At 43.1% G+C, this 24,316-nt stretch overlaps 1 protein-coding gene across 3 annotated transcripts in view; it reads left to right on the top strand.

Moving 5' to 3' along the window:
* The window catches only part of RAD51B (RAD51 paralog B), a 735,153-nt gene that overhangs the window by 543,330 nt on the left and 167,507 nt on the right, over positions 1-24,316 (top strand). For all 3 annotated transcript variants that reach the window (XM_067028294.1, XM_067028293.1, XM_067028295.1), the window contains one exon: positions 20,357-20,460. In XM_067028294.1, coding sequence (XP_066884395.1) covers positions 20,357-20,460 — 104 coding nt within the window. The remainder of the gene's footprint in view (positions 1-20,356; positions 20,461-24,316) is intronic.

Raw genomic sequence — 24,316 nt, 5'->3', positions numbered from 1 at the left:
ATTTCCTAGATGTTCACACTGAGAGCTTACCCTGTTGTAGTTTTGGTTTACACGTTAAATCTCCACAGTTGGGTCTTCATCCTTTCCCATTTTGGATTGTATCTGTTGGCACGTGCCAGTGGGTTTTCCTGAGTGAGGTCACCTGGAATACTAGTATTCTGACTTTAACTTTCTTCTGTAGGAGTGAAGAGAAGTAAATATTCCTGTTGGCCAGTAAAGCCTGAATTCATGACCTTAGACTCCTCAGACACTGTAAGGGACCTATAGGGACCAGCACTAGATAAAACTTAAAAGGTAGAAAATACAGTGGGCTGGGGAAAATGCTGGAGCCAATCTATGCAGAGATACAATAGTAGTAGGGCATATTAGAGATGGAGGGGATGTTAGAGACCTTCTAATCCTACTCCATTTTTTAGATGGAGAAACCGAGGCCTAAGGAAGTCACAGAATGAGTTAGTCACAGAATTGAGTTGGAAGCCATTCTGTTAACTACCCAGATGTCTGTACTGTTTAGGAGATACAGGGAAAGACAGTGTCAGAGGAGTGATTAGGGTGACCTCTAGGCTACATTAAACTAGTACAATCCTTGGTAGGATCTAAAGCCTTACTCTTCTCTGGGCCATTTGACGATAAACTAAGAATATTGATTCATTCTTCCCCTTTCCTCACCTTGGGATTATAATGGTGAGAGAAATTTGGCATTTTATCTGTTCAGCATTGGAAACTTGACCTTCTCCTGGAGAATTCAAAAGTTCAGTTCAGGAGATGTTCAGAAAATGCCTTCTTCCAGAATCAGGTGGTGGAGATAATTATTATTAAATTTATAAAGCTTTCTTTCTGTCTCTCTCTCTTCCCCCCACCTTCCTTTTCCTTCCTTGCTTCCTTCCTTCCTCTCTTCCTTCCTTCCTTCCTTTCTTCCTTGCTTCCTTCCTTCCTCTCTTCCTTCCTTCCTTCCTTTCTTCCTTCTTTCCTTCCTTTCTTCCTTCTTTCCTTCCTTCCTTCCCTCCCTCCTTCCCTCACTCCTTCCTTCCTTCCTTCCTTCCTTCCTTCCGGTATTCTTTTTTAAACTTGTTTCTGATGACCTCTTAATTCTTGCTTTTCAAGTTCAATTACATATCTGTTGTCACAGATACATCAGTTGTTGAGTCTTTAGAATGCAGACATGTTGAACTTGCCCTTCTGAAATTCTTCCGGGGTTAATTTGCCTTATGGTCTAGGAAATTAGAATATTTCCAACTCATCAGAGACCATCTTGGCCTTGAGCAGAAGTGGGGTCTGAATCCATTACCTAAGAGGTTGTAGGTTGTCACAGTTGGCGGCCTCAGGACTTCAGCTAATCCTGGAAATTCTTTAACTTCCCAGAAAGAAGGTTCCACAAGGTCAGGTTGAGGTCCTCAGAGAGAGCAGATGGAATAAAGCTTGCAGCTAGTCGCTTTTGCAGCTGGACTTGAAGATAAATAAAGTTATACCCATTTTTTTGGATCGTCAAGCCTCTGACTTTCATTTGTTCTTTACTCTTTTTTCCCTGTGTGTGGAGGAAAAAAAAAAAATGCACTGTAATCAGTGAAATAAAAGCAAGCAAACTTGTTGACTCAGTTCCCATGATGAATGCAAGGAAGGCCAGGCCAATAGAAACAACTGAGATATTACAGAAATGTGTTTCTTTCTGGCGGCTACACAGTCAGTCCTTTATATCCAGTCATTGTAATCAGCCCATCACCCAAGACTCTTTCCAAGGTCATTATTCTGGTTGTGAGGGCTGTTTCTCCTGCAAACAAATGTTGATTTTACTAAATGTCCTCTCTCTCCAACTCTCTTTGTGGCAAACAGAGAGTATCAAAGCATCATTCAGGAAAAGAAAGTGTAAAAGATCAGAGAGATCAAATGCTTCTGAAGGGCTTAGGCATATCTGGCTCAAGCAACACAAATTATAAGCTATGAAGCCACCTGTAAAATCCTGTTTTAATTAACTTGAAGGCCCACCAATGTTATTTCATTAAAATGAATTTCTGCTTAAATGGAAAACCACCACTACAGGGTACATTGGAGCATTGTTCACATGGCTTTTAGGGTTGGCAAGTGAACCCTGTATTTAGAAAGACCAAAGCAAATGCTCTTTCTTTGGAGCCTTCTTACATTTTGAAGGACTTGTCATAGGTTCCTTGGAATGTAAGGAGTGTCCCTAGGTAAGGCCCCGGGCAGAGGTCAAAATGTTGTTTGCCGATTCTTCTTTTTATGACCTTTCCAGTCTTCTTTCTATTCCCTGCCTCCCTCCATCTCTTTAGTCCTTGGCCTTGATGTCCCAGGACTACCTCTCTCACTTCCCATCTCACACAGACTGATTTGATCCGCACTGTCATTTGGGTGGACATTGGATGACACAGGGACTCGGCGAAGAGACAAGGATACTATTTCAGGCTGATAAGCAAACTGAAACTCAGATTGTCACCAGGGGCTGGTGAAAAATAGAAGCCCTCTTTTTGAAACTCTCACTTCACGCATTATCTAAAGAGCTGGAAGGGACCTTAAGATCCTCTAATGGAAACCCCTCCTTTTCCTGAGGAGGACACCGAGACTCAGAGGTGAAGTGACTTGTCCGAACCAGTTAAGGCCACTCATGTGGGGCTTCTCCAGTTCGACTCCTGTCCTTTGCCCTCCAGTCAGTGCCCCAGTTCTGTGGACCTGTCGATGATAACAAGTCCACAGCTAGAAAATCCTGCCCTGTCAGCAGAACAGCTTTCCGGGCTGACACAGGACATGTACACAGGTAGAGTCAGGAGGATGGCTGAGTTTTAGTTCCAGTTCTGCTTCTGCTTTGTTGGCTCAAACTAGTTGCTTCTTCCTTTGTCTGTTTACCCTATTGGTAAGGAGAAGATAATGAACCTTTCCACCTATCAGGCTCACTTGAGTGTTATAAAGAATAATGAGGTGATATTTGTAAAGTGCTTTGAGCAGCTGGGAAAGAGGAGGGGTGAGCTCAGTAGAAAGCATTATTAGCTGCAAGCACTTATCAATTGAGCTGTTTAACAATAGTGGAGAGTAAGAATACCCAGAAATGAATTCCAGTGACTAACCCTGCTTTGAATTTAGGAGGAGGATTAGTGAGGACCTAATAGGTATTCCACTTCTCCCATTTCTTTAGTGTACCGTCAAACTAGGAAAGGTAATTACATTCTTCTGTGTCGGATTCAGCCTGGAGTTTCAATTGGGATGTCAAAGTGTACTTGTCTTCTTTTCTCATACTGAGGCTGTGTTCTGTCGCAATTGTTAAAGCCTTGGGCATCTTCTATCCCCGGGGGTAATTTCACTTAGGAGCTATACAAAGTAATTTCTATGCAGTGGCTGGGCTGCTGTTTATAAGGTTGATTAGTGGAGCTTCTAAATCTAAAAGCGCCTGGGGAGCAATTTGGATGAAGCAGGGAAATAAAAAGGCAAGGTCTTCATCATGGTTGATCTTTTTTTTTTACTACACTGCTCCATGGGAATTTTCTCAGTAACTCGGACGTACGCACAGTGCAAAATGTGGGCCTTCACGGCCGTTGCCGCCTCCTCTTTCCTGGGGAAATGGAGACCTAACCCAGGTAAACGTGCCAGGTCACTAAATGTATTTAGAGCCACCTTTTAACTTCTCTTACTTCCACTGAGGGTTAGATGAGAGATGTTTATGGGAGCCTGAGACCTGTAGGAATGTTTCCAAATGATGATTCTGATCTGTTCCTTCAAACTCATGCCCCACTGTCTCAAGACCCTCAGGCCTGAGTTCAGTTCTCTCTCATTTTCTGGGTCAGGGAAGAAGAGAGAGGCAAATCCAAACCAGAGAAATGTTTTGAGCTTGTGCAGCTCTCTGCGGGGCCAACTGGACAGAGAGCCAAGAAGAATGTGGCTCCCTCCTCATTGGACGGGAGCAGGGCTGAATTTTATCATCATCCTCTCGAGGATGTACGGAGAGTTCAAGAGGTCATTTGAAACAGTAATTTCCCTGATCAAAGTTACATTAAGGAAATGACACCGATGCATCTTTGTCCCCTGAAGTTTATGGGCCTCTTTGCAATTGCTGCTTCCGCAAACCCTTACCCCTCTTAACCAATTCTCCAGGCCTCCGTCTGCAGGGGCTGACTGTCAGGCTTTCCCCTCCCAGGAGGCCAGGGGTGCCTATACCAGTGTCTCTCTGTGGTGACTTGTGAGTCTCCAGTTACATCCTCCAGCATCAAGATGCCTGTCTCACACACACATGTGAACACACATGAACACACCCTGGGCGCCAGAGGCCCCTCTGCCCCTCCTGTCATTCCACTTGTGTCCAGCAAAGCCCCACTTTGAATATGGAACCTCTTTAGAGGCAGACTCAGATCTCTGGACTCCTTCCTGAGTCTGCCACCGACTCCTGCTGTGTTTCCTCAGCAGATCACTTCTCCTCTGCCCTGAGACTCCATGAAATAATATGGGATTTACTTGGCTGGATTCTCTACCTCTTTCATAGACCCAAATTTCTTGTTTATTGTAGTTTGAATGTTTCAATCCTCCATAAAGCATTTGGAATATTTTCTTCATTTCCCTCTCCCAAGGGATCTATTTGGTCCCAGACATGCCTTTGGGGGGAGGATACTGTGACATTGGGCCCCAGCCGCTGTCCTTTCCTTCACCTCTGCCAGGGCAAAGACCAGCACTGGGTTGACCTTTCCCGGCCGGGCCAAAAGAGAAGGCTATGGAAACCCACACGCCCCCACTGTCCTTCCCTCTGTGGCCACAGCTGCTTGCCCTCCCCGCCCCCCTGCCTGGTCTTTTTCTCAGTGATCCTCAGCGCCAGTGCCCCAGCGAGCCGCTGGGAACAGAGGTCTGTCCCCCCCCACTGGCCTCGGCTCCCCACACTAGAACATTCAGGCATCAATGGGAAACAGCAAGATCTGTCAGCATCGCCTCTTTCTTCGGGGCTTTGAGGGCCACATTCTCCACGGCCATCTGTTCCCTTTCACCTCTCTGGACAATGTTGCTTTTTAAAGCCAGCGATTCCTCCTCCTTTATCTCCTCCTCTCCCGCCTCCCCTTCTTCTGCGTTCCCACCCTTGCCCCCCTGATCTCTCTCTTTGCCCAACCCTCTGAAATGAGCCTCTCATAAGAGAAAACTTGCCCTTCTTCCACACAAAGCTGTTTTACAACCACTGTGGGTTTTGGAGTTTTTATTTAAAAACTTTTTTTGAAGTGCGAGTTAGCTACTTTTAAACTTTGTGATTGTCTTGGGTGGGGGGGGTATTCTTTTGATAGGGATGGGAGTGAGAGGATAGAAAAACTTTTCAGTCATGCAGAAAGAAAATACAGAATAATAATGAGTTTTAGTTTCCTGCTGGCAGGCACTTGCCTCTTTCAAGAAGGAACTTGATGATCAGTTGAAGGAAATTTTTATACCCTAGAGGTCTTTCCGCCATTTGTTTTATTATTATTTTGTTGTTGCTGTTGTGCTGTTTTTAATTTAGAGGTAGGGCTGCTGCGAAGCAGGTACACTGATCCCTACAGCCCTGCACAGAGCTGTGTCCACTTACAGAGATGCTTGATCAGGCAGGAGGCCGTGATGCTGTTTAAGAGAAGCAATAGGTCCTGAGCTTCCAGGACCTGTGAAGGGGTGTTTGTACCATTCTTGGCCTGTGACTAAGCATGTGACCTTAGGCATGTCACTTTCCTTAAGAACAATGATGATAAAATCTTTTACTTAAAAAAAATGCTTAATACATGACTCTCCTATTTGTACCATGATGCTGTTTCATAAACAAGATGAGTCTATGGTAATGTCATGAAAATTTCATGGGCATCCTTGGCTATGGATGTTAGAATAATCCACTGCTGGGGTCAGACTCGACTGCTGACATGGGGAATCAGCTAGAACAAGGACTCCTAGCCCAGGCTGCCTGTCAGAATCATGGGCAGGGCTGGAACACAGGCCCTAGGGCCACTGTCAGGGTTTGAATCCTGTCTCCACCACTCACTAGCACATACAGATATGGGCACAGTATCATCATCTGTAAAATGAGGGCAATAATAGTATCCAACTTCATACTGTTGACATGGTCAAGAGATTTTTATCATGTAAAGCACCTGGAATCATGTCTGGCACATAGTAGGTACATGTAAACGATAATTGTGGTTGCTATCTCGCTTCACATCCCACAACTATATTACAGATGAGAAAAATGGGCTAACTGGCTTCCTGTGGGGCTGTTCTGACCATCTGACATTAACCTTCTGCTGCTTTATTTTTCACTGTGGGAGTTAACATTAATAAAAGAACTAATGCAATTATCAGTGGGATTGTAATGACGATTAACATAGCACTTCCACTTAGAAATGTCATAAAATGTAGAAACATCCTAAGATATAAAAAAGACACATAATCACGTCCTTCTGGCAAAGAAGATGAGCCAGATGTGGAGACTATAGTCACAGAAGGAAAGCCAGTCATGATTTTGGCAACTAAGGTTGTTTTACATATTTTCAGTTGAAAAGCTACAGTATCTGGAGATTTATTTTTCTTTGGAATCATTTTCTAGAAACCTGTCATATTACTAAGAGTTTCCCAACAATAGGGAGAGAACACTAATCAAATATGCTTTTCTAGACAGGTACAGATGACTCTGAATAAGATGTTGAATATTATAGTTTAATGAGGAAAAGAAAATGAGTGGAATATCTAGAAAACAGGGCGAGGGGGCTTTATGAGTTTTCCCTCCCAGAGAGGGACATGAATGGTCATTCTTGTAGTACTTTCTAAATGGCTGAAGTGACTAGTCAGACCACTGGGTCCAAATCCTTGCTCTGCCACTTGCTGAGTAACCTTTCGCTGTAGCTCAACTTTCTTCCCTAGAAAGTTGGTGTGATAATGGCATCTCCCTGATAGAGATAATGTATGTAAGGTATTGAGCGTACTGCCCAGAAATTACTAATTATCCCCAAAATGTTACCTCGTAGTTCTTTACTGTAATGTCTTCCATCGGGTGACATCTGAGATGGGGGACAGGTTACACCAAGTCAATAGTCTTGGTCGTCTTGCTGAATCTGGGCATTTTCAGTGAATCCATAGTTCTGTCCTGTAGATAAATAGCGGCCTTCAAGGAAGCAGGAAAATGCTTTGCTTAAGAACTCTTGGGCTTCCCTGGTGGCGCAGTGGATAGGAATCCGCCTGCCAATGCAGGGGACACGGGTTCGAGCCCTGGTCTGGGAAGATCCCACATGCCACGGAGCAGCTAAGCCCGTGCGCCACAACTACTGAGCCTGCGCTCTAGAGCCCGCGAGCCACAACTACTGAGCCCATGTGCCACAGCTGCTGAAGCCTGCGTGCCTAGAGCCCGTGCTCCGCAACAAGAGAAGCCACCGCAATGAGAAGCCCCGCGCACCGCAACAAAGAGTAGCCCCTGCTCGCCACAACTAGAGAAAGCCCGCGCACAGCAACGAAGACCCAACGCAGCCAAAAATAAATAAATAAAATAAATAAATTTATAAATAAATAATAAATTAAAAAAAAAAAAAAAGAACTCTTGTTTTGAAGATGTGGACTGACTGCCTGCTGCCACCAAAACCAGTTCCTCTGATTAAAATAACCCTGTTAGCATCAGCACATTTGGTTCATCAGTTCCCTCTCCTGCCATGAGGCTGCTGCCTGAAAGACTTTACCACCAGGGATTGGGACACTCTCTTGAAGGAACACTTGAGGAAGTTAAAGCAAGTTCAACCCCCATTGCCTAAGATCCCCCATACCCTGGCCATCTGCACATTGTTCGGACCTTACAACATGTGATCTGGGACCACTATGAATTCCTGTCACAAATGGGATTTTCCCTTCCTCGGTAGCCCCAATTTATTGTGAGCCCTATGTTGGCACGATGGTCATGGGGATAGCCCTCATGCACACACACACGTGTGCCTGTGCGTGTGTGCATACCCCCCCAAAAAGGAGAAGTGCAGCTGCTTCTGTCGTAGCCTTGACTCAGGAAGCCCAGCTCCAGATGTCAGGGAAACACAGGCTGAACTGAAGGAACTCGGCAGCCAGGCTGAATTAACCGGTGTGGGAAATAGACCCAAAGAAACTTTGGGTTCTTACCGAAAACTCAGTGTGCTGAGGATGCTGGGATTGCCTCACTATTCAACAGTCTACGTCCCCCCGCCCCCTTCTCATAGCCTTCAGGGGCAACAAACATGTGTGACGCCAGCATTCCATTCCCTTCCACACATGAAAATACCCTGATTCCTATCATGATCAGTCTACTTCCCAAAGGGGTGCTTAAGATGGGGCCAGAGGAAAGCATACCAGTAAATCTTCGCACTCTGGGCAAGGTGATAATTAAAAGCATTCTCCACGATGATGTGCTCTGGATGCCAAAAGGGAGACAGCTGGGAGAGCGGGAAGTCTTAGAATGCCTGGGCTCAGGCCCCAGCTCTGCCCCTGACTAGGTGGGTTTCAATAGTCAAGTAACTTCTTTGTCTATGATATGGGAATAATGATTACACCAGTGTTGCAAGTTGGAGGGAAGCAGTATTTATTAATGCACTTTAACTTGGATTCTTCGGATGCTCTTATATACTCTGGAGTTTTCAAAGCACCTCAGGGAGTCTGTCTCCTGTCCCACTTCATTCTCTTTACTTTCTGTTCCTGTTCTCACTGAAGAAACAAAGGGAAGCTTGAACTGTGAAAGCTGAGCTATGCTTGGTGTCTAGAAGAAATGCTGGTCAAGGAGCCTGACTGAGGACCTTACTGAGGGTCTCTGCCTGCCTGGGCCCCATCACTAGCCCTGTCCTGTTTCATACCCCAGGCTGTCAGCTGCCCCTCCTCCACCTTCTGAATTAGGGTTTTGGGTGACCCCCCTTGACAACCGCTCCAACCAGATGAATTATGGCGTTTCTAAAGAGCATTTACATCTCTTCTCTACCTCCTTGGGAAATAAGCCAAAGGGCATTCTCCAGAATGATGTCTTCCATGATGAAAAGGATGCAGATGTACATCACAAGATGCTAGGTGGAGATTTTCTAATACAAATGCATCCATGACGTCCATTACCTGCAAAGAAGCCTACAGTTACAAGCAAAACAACAAATGCCTAATATGTGATTTTTTTTTCAAACTTTAATTTATATACACAGATGATCTGGGAGAGAGCACTTTGATAATGCAGACTTCTGGCCATCGCCCCTCAGAGATCCTGACTCATTAGGTTTGGTATGGGGACAAGGACTCTGCATTTTTAAAACAGGTTTACCTGGTTTAGGTGACTCTGATGCATAAACACACATGTGAAACAATGCCCTAGTTCTTTCTCCAGCCAGTCCTGTGTCCTGATTCTATATTACTGGCCCAAGTCATCTCTTAGGGTTGGCCAACCAATATTATCACACTAATTTTTTTTTCTTTCTTTCATTTCTCTATTTTTTTTCTTTTTTTTGTAGAAAAAGAATTCAAACCTACAGAAAAGTTCAAAGGAAAGTACAATGAACTCCTACATACCCTTCCCCTAGATTGTTAACATTTTGCCACATTTGTTTGGTCTCTCTCATATTATTGTTGTTAATTTATTTTTTATAATATTAATTTATTATTGTTATCTTTGCTGAACCATTTGAGAGTAAGTGTAAACATCGTGACCCTTCATTTCCAAATACTTCAGCACTTATGTCCTAAGAACAAGAACTTCTCTGACATAACCACAATATAATGATCTCACCCAGGAAATTAATGTTGATATAATACCATTATCTAATATACCAGCCATATTCAAACTTTGCCAGGTGTCCTAATAATGTCCTTTATGGCAATTTTTTTTTTCCTGATCCAAGATCCAGGCCAGGATTAGACATTGTATTTAACTGAAATGTCTTTCTACATTAATGATTTTTTTTTAAGCCACTGCTGTTTTCACAGAAATGTTTTTCAAGCACATATTTCCTGATAAACAACAGCATTTCTTTTCCCCCTCTGTCCTTATTACTTGCAAAGAGCCAGTGATCCAGTGTCAGCCTGAAGCAAAATCAGACTTATCTGGTCCAGATTCTGCATCAGTTGAGGCCTTGGGAAAGGCGCCAGCCTCCTGGTCCTGGGTTTGCCTTGGAAGCTGATTTCCCAAAGGCAAACCCTGTGACTGTTAGTGTGTCCCTCTGGTTTTTAGTCAAATGGGCTGTCACCTGGCTTATTCATTGTCCAGACTAATTCCTTGGCTATGTAAAGCTACCAAATATTACTTCACTGTAGTTTAAATTTCCCGAGGAAGAGTGACCGATAAAAGATATGCCACTTTAAAAACAAACAAAATAAATAAGGTAATAACAAATAAAAACAGTTTAAAGAATATGTAAATGCCAATGTCAAAAAAAAAAAAATGCCACTTTTTACCCTTCCTAGCTTTCTCCAAAGGCAATGCACACATCTGAGGGTGACTATAAACAATCTGAAATCAGGCTAAGTTGGCTGTATTCCTTCTGCTTCAGCCAGGAAAAAAAAAGTCACCTGAAAAAAAAAAAGTCAAATGGTCAAAAAATGAGATGATGACCAGATATAATATACAAGACTTACTAGAATCCAGCTCTGGTATTCTCAGATTCTACAATGAGAGTAGAAAAGCAAAGCTCATACCAAGATGGCTGATTGGCATGATTTTAGGAATTCACTTATTTACAGCAAGCAGGTAAGACACATTGTTGTGGAAGAAAACCCATTTCACATAAGCATCTCCTGGCTTACACTGAATGAAGCCTAAATTAAAAAGAAAATGCCTCAGCTTTTCTTAAATGTTTGGGTTTTTATTTTCTTTGTTTTATTTTGCCAGCATTTACTTAAGGATAGTATGTGTTTTCTCTAGTGAGTGAATTTATTTTTAATTAAAGAGTTCTTTTCAAAGGGTCAGGAGACCTAGCTACAGGCCACTGTTGAGGATTTTTTTTTTTTTTTTTTTTTCCCTTAAATGGAGGATAGCAAGAGGAAAGCTGTGTTATTGGAGAAAGGGTTCAGGGGCCTGGCCTCCTCGGCAATGTTGGAAGCTGAGCTGGGTGGGGGGAGATTGCTCCTTTCTATTCAGACACCCTGGTTCTGTTCTACTCAAACCTATGTTTTCCTAGCTGTCTTTAAGGACCTTCACAATTGTCACTGCAAACATAGCCAAGAAGTCCTATGCAGTAGCCCCTAGAGAACTTTGGTTGGTAAATGAGATGGGTTCCAGAATGATCAGTTTTTTGTAGCGTGACCATCCTCATCCCGATTTCTGGACATTTCCTACAAGATAGGAATGACCATACATAGGGTGACCATACATCTTGGCTTGCCCAGAAGAGTCCCAATTTATCTTTGTTATCCCAATATACTTATTAAAATGTCCCTGCTTCATTTTCAAAAGCGTCCTGGTTGGATGATAACCTACATGTCCACTCTGAGACTATGGGAAACTTAAAGTATTTTCTCCCCACACAAAAACCAGTGGAGTTGTTTGAGTCGTTTGTGCTGATGCATAACCAGTCTTTATCCTAGTGCTTAGCTTAACTCTATTTCTACCTTCTGCTGTGGAGGATTACTCCATCTCTAACTCTTGCATTCCAAAGGTTCTGATCACCCCACCTTTTCTTGCCTTCTTCACACTTCTCACCTTCCTCAGTAATGAGTTTTATTGAAACTTGGACCAGCCTGAGTGTGCTGTGCAAGGAAAGACTGGACTGCAATCACCTCTTTCACCTGTAGCCAAGAGACATCGGGAATGAAATCTGGTGCTTTCCCACAGTGAAGCAGCCTTGTTCTTTACTCAGGCCGAAGGCCTTCCTCAGTGAACAGATACTGTTGAGGCAGTTATTGTGTGGTTTTATGCCTCAGATCCTTTATTTGTAAATCTAAAAGAAGACTAATAGCTTTAAAGTATTTTGAGAATCTCAAGGCTCAGAAGATTATAAATAACAAGAGAAATTTTTTTCTCATCTAAAATGGCAGCACAGATACTGTGGTTACTTACTTAATAGATAGCGTGTGGTCGCTGGGCCATTTGCAGCTGATGGGTTTTTTCCAGTGCTCTATTTATAGAGCTAGGTCAGAAATATCACTTCCGTTGGAACTTGACCTACAGACCATTGTCAATTTTAAAGACCCAAGGAAGTGGAGTACCTGCTCAATACAGCTGTTTCACAGGTTCAGTTAGTGAAGCACAGGCCCCCAAGGAAATTAATTTTGCTGGTGGATAGATGTCTGAGCCTGTCTCAATCACTTTTATATGATACCTTTGCTCTGTGGCCTCATGGAGCTTGTAGGTCATCTTGAATCCTTATTCTCGAATACCCTGTCCTTGGCGGTCTTCCTCCCTTTTGATTGTCAGCCTGTTCAATGTGGGTCGCTGAAATTCTGGCTTTCTGCATCAAATAGAAGAAGAGCTGATGATCCACCAGCAGAAGTAACTTAGGCTACCTTGAGAAACTTGGGGAAAAGCAGACCTAAATATTTCCCTACTTCATCTTTCTATTGGGGCTAAACAAGATTCTCAGTCACTTCCTCAGTTCAAATGAATGACCCAACAACAACCAAACAGTATGCTGAAGCTCAGCAACTTCCATGGGCCTGGCTTTAAACAGGAGAAACTGAATTTAACGAATGATAATCCCTTTCTAATCCCTACTTTTTCACTCAGACTCCCATCTTTAAGCTTTGTTCTTATAAAGTTGTGTTTGCTGGGACTTGGCCACTGGCCAACACATGTTTACCCATCAGAAGGTTTTAGGAGGTAGGATTGGCTAAGAAAATCCCTAGTTTGGAGAGAAATCTGCTCTTAGGACAAGGACCCCACGTCTGCACTCTCTTCAGGCTTAAATGGGTGCTGGGTAAGGGCACAGACATTCAAAGACAGCACGAGGAGTAGAGCATTCTCAAACTTCCTGGAAAAAGTGAGGTCCAGAACGAGGAACTAATTTCTTATCATTAAAATACCATAGATTCAAAGTTCTTAGAAAAGGTGGGAACTTTTGAGATAATTTTGAACAACCCCTTCTGGTCATGGATGAGGAAACTGAGGCTCAGAGAACTGAAGTAACTGGTCGTTACCAAGGCCTGCTCTGATGTTCTTTGTTACATCACTCTCTTATCCCACCTGGTCTCATTAAAAGCCCACAGCTAAGTCAGAAATAGAGCTCCAGGGTCCTGTCTTCCATCCAGCAGCTGGCCATATGCTATCATGCATTGTATAGAACACGCTTCAGGATGTGAGGATGAGAGATCAGAAGGAGAATGTCAACTCCAATGGTAACATACCATCCCTTTCCCCGAACTTCTTTCAGTACTGAAATCATTTGTAAGTATTTTAATTCGTTTTCATTTTTTAAAATTTCCTCTTTCTAGTCTCAATAAGTTGTCTTTCATCTAAAGGGGCAGGAGGGACCGGATGTCCAGAATATCCAGCCCGCTTAAGCCATGAACTTCTCCTTCCCCTCTGTTCCTATTCTGGGAATCACTGCTTTGTTTACACTTTTTTCTTTTAACATGGAAAAGTCTAGTCTTTTAAAGTTGACCCTTTTGCTGCAGGGCACACTTTTATGTTATATACTGGAGATTCAATTTGACCTCCCAGAAATGCTTATTAGCACAGGAGTCATAAATTGAAATGTTTTCAGAGAAGGAGGTTCCTCACTGAAAGCTCCCCAACAGCTCCCTTCTGAATACTGACACTGGTTGGTACCAGAGACCCATTACCTTTTTGGAAATCAAGGCTACATAGCAACCTGATTATCCTCCTCCAGTCTGATTGCACAAGAACTACGCCCTGTGTACAGAGCAGAGAGAGAGCTTCTTGCCTTGTAAGAAATTTGTCTTCATAACCAACTCCCACTCCAAAGGAGTAGGGAATTGGATCTAAAGATAGTAGTCATGAAAGATATTCCAGAATCCAAATCCTGTTGTTTTAACCACTTCATTCCTAGGCTTTACTAGCCTGCCTCATTACTAGAAGAATAAAAAAATGTAGGTGATGATTAAACTTTTTTTCTCCCTAGAATTTCCTCTTCAGTGTTTGATCATCATTGTTCCTGTCATTCATACATATCAAGTATCTTCATCTAAGGGTCACCAAGAACCTTTGGTTGCCTGGAGGCAAGAATTATTATTCATATTTTACAGATGGGTACGCAATTACAGAAAGAGAACATGCTTTGACTTACTTAAAAGGGTCTCTGAGAGAGTAGAGTATGAATATTCCCCCTGTCTTTTTTAGAGAGACCTGACTTCGGTGTAAATAAATTAGATTTTCTCTCTGTGGCTTAAGCAGGTGATTCTACAAGCTCAATCCCGTGACAATGACAAATCCCCAATATTGAAAATATTTTCAAAACCCAGTTCACTTACTTGATTTTTTAAATTTGTATTGGAATCAACCAAATTCCAGTACAATGAAGTCATACTGCCTTGGCAGATCTAAATATCACAGTCATCAAAAAGGAGAGAGGGAGAGAATGCCCCAGTTTTTATTCCTTTTGCTTAAAATGAGCATAGAAGAGATTCACTTACCTATTTCTTGACCAATTAGGTCATTGGGCAGGAAATCACCTTTCCTGAAAAGCCAGTAAGCAGATTCCTTCTACCTTAAATTTCCCATAAACAGCATTAATGATCATTTATGCCAGCCTCACATAGGAATGCTTGAAAGTCAAAAGACATTAGGGACCACTGAGTTTTCTAGTTGAAAATAAAGTTACAAACTTATAGTAACTGACAGCTTCCCCACTTCCCTTTCTCAAGCCATCCCACCACCTATAACCACCGTTCAATTGTTTTTCCATATTCAAAGCCCTATTAAATGAAAATATTTTTCAATCCTGCCCAGATTTTTTTAAGCCTCCAACCAGAGAGGGTCAGTTTCAGGCCATCTGATTTGCATGAATCCAGTGGCTGGGCCGGTTGAGCAAGGTTAAATAACTTGCCAAGCCAGAGCATGCATCGTCTTTCTGGAAACCCCTTGCTCTGGGTTATCACTGTATATCAGAACAAAGGAAGCCGAGTGTAGAGCCTGAGTGACACACAGAGTTCAGATGAGTTGATAAGATGCTCACAACATACTTCCATCAGTGTCTTCCCAGAGATGGGCCTCTGGGCTCTTCAGGCCCTTCCCAGCCACCCACCCCTCCCCACTCCCACCCCGGCTTGGCAGAGTAGCCAGCTACTTGACATAATGAGCCTGGAGAAGGCTAATTGGAGTAGTGGTTAAGACCCAGTCATATACATGCTACTATATATAAAATAGGTAACCAACAAGGACCTGTATAGCATAAGGGAACACTACTCAATATTTTGTAATAACCTATAAGGGAAAAGAATCTGAAAAAGAATACACACACACACACACACACACACACACACATAACTGAATCACTTGCTGTACACCTGAAACTAACACAACATTGTAAACCAACTATACTTCAAAAAAAAAAAAGACTCAGACTGGTTTCGAATCCTTGCTCTATCATTAACCAACCATGTGACCTTGGGAGAATTACTTAATCTCTTAGAGCTTTGGTCTGTCAATAGGGATGATGATATCACCTACTTCATAGGGTGGTTGTGAGGATCAAAAAAGATGTACCTAAGATATGAAGCTCAAATAAGATGTAAGCCCTCCTTATTTAAAGGGCTTACCTAGTGCCTAGCTTATAGCACTTTAAAAATATTGTTTTTCCTTATCATTTAACTTTCAAGGCCCTGCTGTTATTGCTCTGGTGGTGGCTTAATGTTTGTAAGCACTCCTGAAGATATATCTCCTCAAGCTTGCCCACTTAAGGTTTCCATTGAAAACTTTTCCCTGGTTATTTTCACTTATGGCCCTTGGTTAAGAACCCCAGCTTACCTGTCTGACAAGCAGCCAAGCATGTGGGTACTTTTTTTAATACTGTTTTCATTGGTTTTAGGCACATGGAATTCTTTAAATAGCCACTATTGGTCAGTTGTGGCTCTGACCCCTATAAACATCTCCTAGGCCTGGGAAGTGCACCTACAGTCGTATCACCACAAATTTTTTCTGAGTGCTTAACTAATTAGCAACTCCTAATTATTCACATGTAGCTCTTTCTTGGCAAACTTTCAAACTCAGGCTCACTTCATGCTATCACTTAGGGGGCATCGAAGCAACAAATTTCTAGAGTTTGCTTGAAAAATGTAAATCTATTCATTGTGGCTTAAGCAAGGTAGAATTAATAATGTAAATCTGCTGCTAAAACAAATATATACCATGGTTCAAAGTTTAGTAAGAATAACTTATTGACTATTTAACCACTATTTATGAAGCATCCTCTGGGTCTCAGACTTCGTGATTCAGGCATACTACCATAAACCAGACATGGATTTGGCCCTCTTAAAATATACATTAGAGGTGGTCAGAAAAGCACACAAGTAATATACCACAGGATAAAAAATGGCAGTAATGTGAGAGAGTGAACTAAGTATTATGGACATTTGGAGGAGGAAGGCATTATTTCTGTGATGATCAGGGAGGTGGCATGTCAGAAGTGGTATTAAAGACAATGCATGGACATAGAGGCATTCAGGTGTGGAGGTGGCACGAAGAAGGAGTGATTAAATTGGAGCAGAGTCTTTATGAAGTGGGATGGAGGGAAGAGGTGTGGAGAGGCAGGTCGGGCACAGCTGCAAGAATGCCAATCTTAGGAATTTAGAACTCTTTTTTTTTTTTTTTTTTTTTTTTTTTTTTGCGGTATGCGGGCCCCTCACTGTCGTGGCCTCTCCCGTTGCGGAGCACAGGCTCCGGACGCGCAGGCGCAGCGGCCACGGCTCACGGGCTTAGTTGCTCCGCGGCATGTGGGATCCTCCCGGACCAGGGCACGAACCCGTGTCTCCTGCATCGGCAGGCGGATTCTCAACCACTGCGCCACCAGGGAAGCCCAGGAATTTAGAACTCTTTAAAGGCACTTGGGAGCCGCCCAAAGTTTTTTAGCGTGCTGATGGTAAGCGGCGGGGCAGCACGCTTAGATGTGTGCTTGGGGAGATTAATCGGGCAGTAGAATAGAGGATGCTTTCCTAGGGAGAAACTGACAGGAGCATGGAGAGCAGTGAGAAAGTGACAGCAGCCATCCCCGGGGGAAAGCTAATGTGGGTCTGATCTAGGTTGGGGTGGGATGAATGGATGTAAGTGAGACTTTACAGTGAAATCAATCCGTCTTCACAGTTTCTTGGAATTGAGAAGCACAGGAGAGGGAGAAGTTTTTTAAATGGAACTGAGGTTTCAAGCCAGATTAACTGGAAGGCCAAAGAAGGAGGAGTAAGTTTATACAGGAAGGGATGAGCTCAATTTGAAGATACTGAGTTTATGGTGCCCAAATTCATTATGTCAGGCAGGAAGATCTCGTGGTTGAAAATGGGGGACAGGTGCTGAGGTTAAGTGGGAGGTTGAGACAAAGGCTTAGAAATCATCCACCTGGGGGTGTCATCCTTGTCGACAGTGAGGACATGCCATATGGAGCAGACATTGCAAGCTTGGTGAGAATGAGTCATATGTGGCTCATCAACATGTTTATTATTTATTATTTATTATTAATGTGTTTTTAAAATTTTTTAAAATAAACCAACATTTTCTAATCAGAAGATTGTACTTAAAGTGTTGATTTTAAAAATTAAAAGATAAAAAGACGTGGCTAACCGTGAACTCATATTGCCATGTGACAACAACAGCTGGAGCTGAACAGGGGCTGTCCCCTTGAGATCATGGGTGAATTGTCTAATTCACCAGTCTCCACTACTCCCCGTCATCTCCTAACACTTACTATTTAGACAAAAAGTAGATTAAAGATTGCCTAGGGCTGCAGGGCAGGAAAGAGGGCCTGGAGGCTTATGGCTAAGGGATATGGAGTTTCTTGGGGGGGGTTGATGAAATGTTCCAGAGTTGATTGTAGTGATGGTTGATCAACTCTGAATATAGTAAAAACCATTGAACTGTACACTTTAAATGGCTGGATTGTACAACATGTGAATTATCTCGACAAAGCCGTTTGGTAGGGGCTTCCCTGGTGGCGCAGTGGTTGAGAGTCCGCCTGCCGATGCAGGGGACACGGGTTCGTGTCCCGGTCCGCGAAGATCCCACATGCCGCGGAGCGGCTGGGCCCGTGAGCCACGGCCACTGAGCCTGCGCGTCCCGAGCCTGTGCTCCGCAACGGGAGAGGCCACAACAGTGAGAGGCCCATGCACGTACCAACAAAAATAAAATAAAAGCTGTCAGGTAAAAATGCAAGAAAAAGGAACATCAGTGGCCACTGCCGTTGCAGTGTTGGTTTTCTTAAAGCAGAAAATACTTTTCTGTTATGTGTCTCTATCAAAAAGGGGGAAATGAAAGACAGACTGAGAGGGTCATGTATTTCAAGAAAAATGGAAGAGAGTACATCTGTTTGTGGTAGTGAAGACTTTCTATGTGTTAAGATGAAGACACCTGGCCTCTTTATTAATGTACATTACCTTCCCAGCCCCTGAAGGCAGGTGGGTGTTAGGGAAAAAACTGGCCATGGCCAGCTCCCTGAGGTCCACCGACTACTAAGGGGAGAGGGAGAAGAAAAGCGGAGAAGGAAAAGGAATACTCAACATGGTTGATACAAGGAGAAGCAGAAGAAGCCAGTACATTGGATGCCGGAAGAGGGGGAAGCTTTATCAGGTCAAGGAGGATGGGGACAGAGAAGTCAGGAGGTTACAGGACCATCCATTGAGAGAAATGGCGCCAGAGAGAGATGCAGATGCAGATGACAAAGCATTCAGAACACTTAGTTCAGAAGTTAGTATTTTATCCTCAGGCACGAGGACTGTGGAAGGATTTTAGGGGAGAAGTGTGATCAGATCGGCACAGTCTAGATTATATGTTTTCAAATTAATTCGTGTGTGTTTTGAATTGTGTTCATGATGAGCCAAGGTCAGCCTAAACTTTATTCTTTCCTTCGCTAAATTCTCCCTCACTCTGAAATCCCCACGTTTGTTGAGGCCCTGGATGTTGATGCCATCCAGTTCGTTCCCATACCTGCTTGAACCAGAGAAAACATATGGTTGCTTTTCGCTATCCCATGGGTCCTCACCATCGGCACTATTTTGCCTGGGGCTGGATAATTCTTTGTTGTGTGGACTGGCGTGTGCATCACAGGATGTTTATTTAGCATCCCTGGCCTCTGCCCTCTAGACGCCATAGCACTCCCACCTAGACATGACCCACAGAATCACCTCCAGCCTAGAACCACTGAACTCCATTCATCTGTTGCTCTATTTGATCCCAGGAACTTAAGACCATGCAGAGCCGGGAGACCACCCTGAAAGATGCTGACCCAGAAAAGAGGAGTTCCTATTCCACACAGAGGGGTGACTATCAGATGATGCCCTGAGCAGGCAACAAATGAGAAACTCAAGCCCTCATTTGGTTTTAGCTGATTTCAGTGGACTTCAGCCTTTTGGTACTTGGTCTCCTCATTGGAAAGAGATGGCATCTTGAGGATACAAGGCAAACTACAAATCCCACTCTGCCCCCTTAGGCTAAGACTCATCTCATGGCCCAGGGCCAAAGTGAGCACAGGAGTTTGGAGGAGACCTCAGGATGTACTGCATATGATAGTGGGGGCTGGCCTCTAAGTGGTGGGACTTGCGAGCCTGCCTCTAACGCAGAAGAACAGGAGGAGTGCAGGAATGGGCTCCTCCTGGTGATGTCAAGAGACATCAGTGAAGCTCTGGAGATGTCAGAGAGTAGCTGAAGTACAACTTGGTGTAGACTAGAAACTCAGATAAAGTTTACTTCAGATCCTCCCCCTTATAGGAAAGTCTTAGAAAGTAAAAGAATGTTCCTCTTGGGATAAGAATGTCTAATACAGATTAGATATGAAATGGTGAGATCTTCCAGATTCCTCTTCTGGGTGCGTGTACGTTCTGCCGTTGTAAAGGCATAGGAATTTTATATACATATGCCACCATTTCCATATTGATAAGGAAAATTGAATTAAGACTCTTATCAAGTTGAAAAAGTCTTAACAACTCTATTAAACTAAGACTATTTCATAACTGGCTCTTATTCTATGTAGTAAGGTTATGTTTTCTGCCATGGATGTTGAGTGGCTTGATTTATTATTAGCAATGGCTCCAAGCTTCCTTGCAATGCAACCTCTTATTGATATATAACTATGTTATCTCTGAGCCCAGTGGTGGTTACTTTCATCGAGGCTGAAGGAAACCCATGCTGGCTTTTCTTTTTAGTCTCTCTTCCTTCTCTCCTTCATCAGCTTTTGTGGTAACGACCTGGGCTCCCGAGTACTCTCTGAGCAATGAGCAATGGACTTTTGTTTACGTGAAACACCATGACAAGATAGGGTGTCCGTAATCATGGTTTTGCCCTGTTTCGTTTCAGGCATTTCTGGATCCAGCTGTGTGACAGCTGCACTAGGAAACACCTGGAGTCACAGTGTGAACACCCGGCTGATTCTCCAGTACCTTGGTTCAGAGAGAAGACAGGTGAGTGCTTGACAATGTTCTCTGACTGTCAAGGTCAGGGAACAAGATATACCAGCAATCTGAGTGTTCATCTCTGAAAGCATTGGCCACGCTGTCTGTCCTGGGCCAACACTGTCAGAGGGTGGGTAAGGAAACCAGCCTCCCTGCCTACCTCAACAGCAGTTCTAATAAAGTGGGGAGACAAGTCACTCACAGGGAAAAAAATATAAAAACAGAGAGTTAGCTTGACCCTGATGTTTGCCAATAGCTTGTAAGTGACCAAGGTCCACACCCCTAGGGATCTCAAACTCTCTACCTCTAAAAGGTGAATGAATGAATGATCATTTCTCTTAGCTGATATTTGTTGAGGGCTAGATAATTTGTGTACAAATTAAATAATGATGGTGCCTTCTCTTGAGGTTAGTATGTTTTGAAATAATTAGGCCACACAGACCCTGGTAAGTGGATAAACTCTTCCCAGATCCTGGGTACTTTTGCATTAACTTATAAACCAGTAGATTAAAGTACTGAATGATGCCAGAAATCATCAAAAGGATAATGACTCTCAGAGCTGTCTCTTTATGTTGTCTATCCTAGACTCAAGTGAGAATCCCCCCCTTCCATCTGGAAAGGTTACGTTCTACATCTTTCTTGATCTCCCCTCCCACCCCAAAGAAAGGAACAACACAGTCTGACCCCTTTGGTAAAATGTTTCATAATTAGGAAGTTTATTTTTCCTGACGTCTAACCTCAACTTTATCCTGCTGTGTGGACCAGGTTCCATCACGACCTGTCCTGCAAGTGGGAGGAAGAAGAAGACAGGGTGTTTATTCTGATTTGTTAGATGGGGCAGAATTCAAAAGCCAGACTTGCCCATCTTGCTAAATATATAACAAATCCAAGTTATTAATTAAAGAGGCATGAAATATCATGCTGGTGGTCCTTTCTGGGGAAAGTGGTAGGAAGGGAGTTGTTAACATTTACCTGCATGAGGTAAACTGGCTCTTTTTCAAGGAATCAGGAATCATCAAAAACTTTGCTTGTTGCAGACATAACTTTCTGAGTGCCCTTGGTTACAGACCAGAGGACTCTTCTTAGTTTGCTTTGACTGTGTAAATAACATTCCAGCTTGATGACTGAGTCAGCCATGTTCTGAGAAGATAGAGCTGCTTGTTTTCACTTAGGGGAACATTCTTGAGTTTTCAGGCCCTGGCGTGCTCATTACCTCAGTGATACCTTTTCCCTGATGATTTAAGTGTCCTGGGTTCTAAATCCATCACTTCTCTTTCAATGGAACACATTCAAAAATGTTCCTGTAGAACCTAATGACCTTTGGTTTGTACCTTAAGTTATAAATCAAGTTAAATAAATCCTGTTTGCAGCTATCAGGGGTATCATTAAGGATTGTCAAGCACTACCACCTAAACTCTAATTTGAGGAAGCAAAATTCCTTGTGAATTCATTCATTTTCATGGATCCTTAACCCTATGCCTTGAAAACTTGTAGTTTATCTCTGTTTTTGATTTTAGACGGTACACACTGATTTGATGATTTAGTTTATTATCTATGATACCATGGATTCCAGGTTCCCAGATCCTAGTTTTACTAATTCTAGTTAGCATTTATTAGTAAATAAAGAAGTTAGCATTTATTAGTAAATAAAAAGAGCCACATTTTTCTTTTCCTTTTGCTTTAGTAAATTAACCAGTCATTTCCGTTTTGTCAGTGTCAACAAGAAGTAGCTGGTAGGACACATGCTATTATTTTGTGTACCTTTGGTGACTGGAGGATTTTGGTAGCTCTTGGTTCTTGGCTCATAAGGTCAAATGCAGACCCTAGACATAAGAACAGGGAGCCAAGCATGGATAGATCAGTGACAGTCTATCAGCTCATATCCTATTAGATGGGTCAGCAGTGTTATCTTAATCTACAAAGGACAACTTGTTACTATCATTACTAATCAATCAAGAGCAGAGTTAAATGTCTTTGAATCATGTTTTCAAACAATAATTAGAAATTAAAGTAAAATATGACCAGTGTTAAAATGGCCACCCCAGGCAAAATAACATACATTTAATTAATCTATAGAAATGTACATGCCTTTTGGGACCAGTTGTTAAATTTGTGGCTCAACAACTAGGATAAATGTTGATATATTACAGTGGTCCCCAACCTTTTTGGCACCAGGGACCAGCTTCTTGGAACACAATCTTTCCACAGACTGGGGGTGAGGTGGAGGATGTGTCGGGTAGTACTGCAAGCAATGGGGAGAGATGGGGAGCGGCAAGTGAAGCTTTGCTCGCTTGCCCGCTGCTCACCTCCTGCTGTGCAGCCCTCTTCCTAACAGGCTGCGGACCAGTACCAGTCCGTGGCCCAGGGGTTTGGGACCCCTGATATAGAAAACACATCTCTATCTGATGACCTTATCTCGACTTAGCAGAGGGTGTACCTAATGATTCAGTGAGCCCTTCCTGTGGTCTTACTTCATGATCAAGTAGAGAAGCCATATGAAGATAAATCTTTTCTGGGATATGTGCACAGAACAAGACTTTAAAGCTACCTTTAAGGTAATTGCACCAAATATTTCCTTTAAACACAATTTAGTAGGAGAGTTTGCCTAGATCATTCTAGGGTGGACAGACCCATGGAACACCAGCCACTTGAGGAAGATACCAGGATAGCTTTTTTTCTTTCATGCACAGGCGGAGGCCACTACACCAAAAGATCAAGGTTATGGAATAAGGATTATGTTTTATCCCCTTTCTATGACACTGAGCTCTACAACAGGGTTTTTGCATGTGAGGCTTAGTCTGAGACCACAGGGCTGGAAGGGGGTCAGGTCAAGCTGAGCAGATCTTCGAGCCGATTAACCCGAGAGCTGAATTGTATAGTCCAAGGTAAGGAGTCCTCCCTGGGTGATTATTTTCTTTACACCCTGGAAACTTTGTAAAATTATATAACCAAGAAAGAAATCTCCTTATCAGGGCACTAGCCAAGTTAATTCTCTTGTTTATTCTGCTTCGGGGTTGCAAAAAAATCCTCTTAAGAAGCTGGGAAACATTTTCTTTTGGACTAATTTAGCTTTTTTTCCATTTGACTTTTATTTACTCTTTCCCTCCTCTGCTTCAATCCTGCCCCACCCTTTTTGCAGCGTTTTTATTCTTACCAAAGACATGTCCTTAGAATTGAAATGGCCTCTACTAGGTATTCTGGGTTGTTTGGTTTTGTTTTGTTTTCAGTTTTTTGGTTTTGTTTTTGTTTTTAATGATCAAAAGTATGTTTTGGTCCACCACGTGCATGGCGTGGGGATGCAAAGAAGTAGAAGGCACAGTTCCTGCCTTCAGGGTTCTTCTGGTCTGGTATGGGAGATGAACCAAAATGCAGTGTGTGATTTAAAGAGCAAACTCATACTGAGATAGCGTCACAGGCAGTGTTTGGTTTGTGATCTAATAAGTGTTTAAAACAGTAACTGCGTTGAAGCCAGAGGAAGGTAAACTCATCAGAGGCATATTCATCTTTTGAGGAGAAGGTGGGACTTGAGTATCACTTATTTATTTATTTTTAAAAAATAAATTTATTTGTGGCTGCGTTGAGTCTTCGTTGCTGTGCACGGTTTTCTCTAGTTGCAACAAGCGGTGGCTACTCTTTGTTGCACTGTGAGGGCTTCTCATTACGGTGGCTTCTCTTGTTGCAGAGCACGGGCTCTAGGCGCACGGGCTTCAGTAGTTGTGGCACGCGGGCTCAGTAGTTGTGGCTCACGGGCTTAGTTGCTCTGCAGCGTGTGGGATCTTCCTGGACCAGGGCTCGAACCCGTGTCTCCTGCATTGGCGGGTGGGTTCTTAACCACTGTGCCACCGGGGAAGCCCCAAGTATCACT

This window comes from Kogia breviceps, chromosome 3 (assembly GCF_026419965.1).
Source record: "Kogia breviceps isolate mKogBre1 chromosome 3, mKogBre1 haplotype 1, whole genome shotgun sequence".
Classification (NCBI taxonomy): domain Eukaryota; kingdom Metazoa; phylum Chordata; class Mammalia; order Artiodactyla; family Physeteridae; genus Kogia; species Kogia breviceps.
The sequence above is the reverse complement of the archived record's forward strand: the minus strand, read 5'-3'. Positions and strand labels throughout refer to the sequence as shown.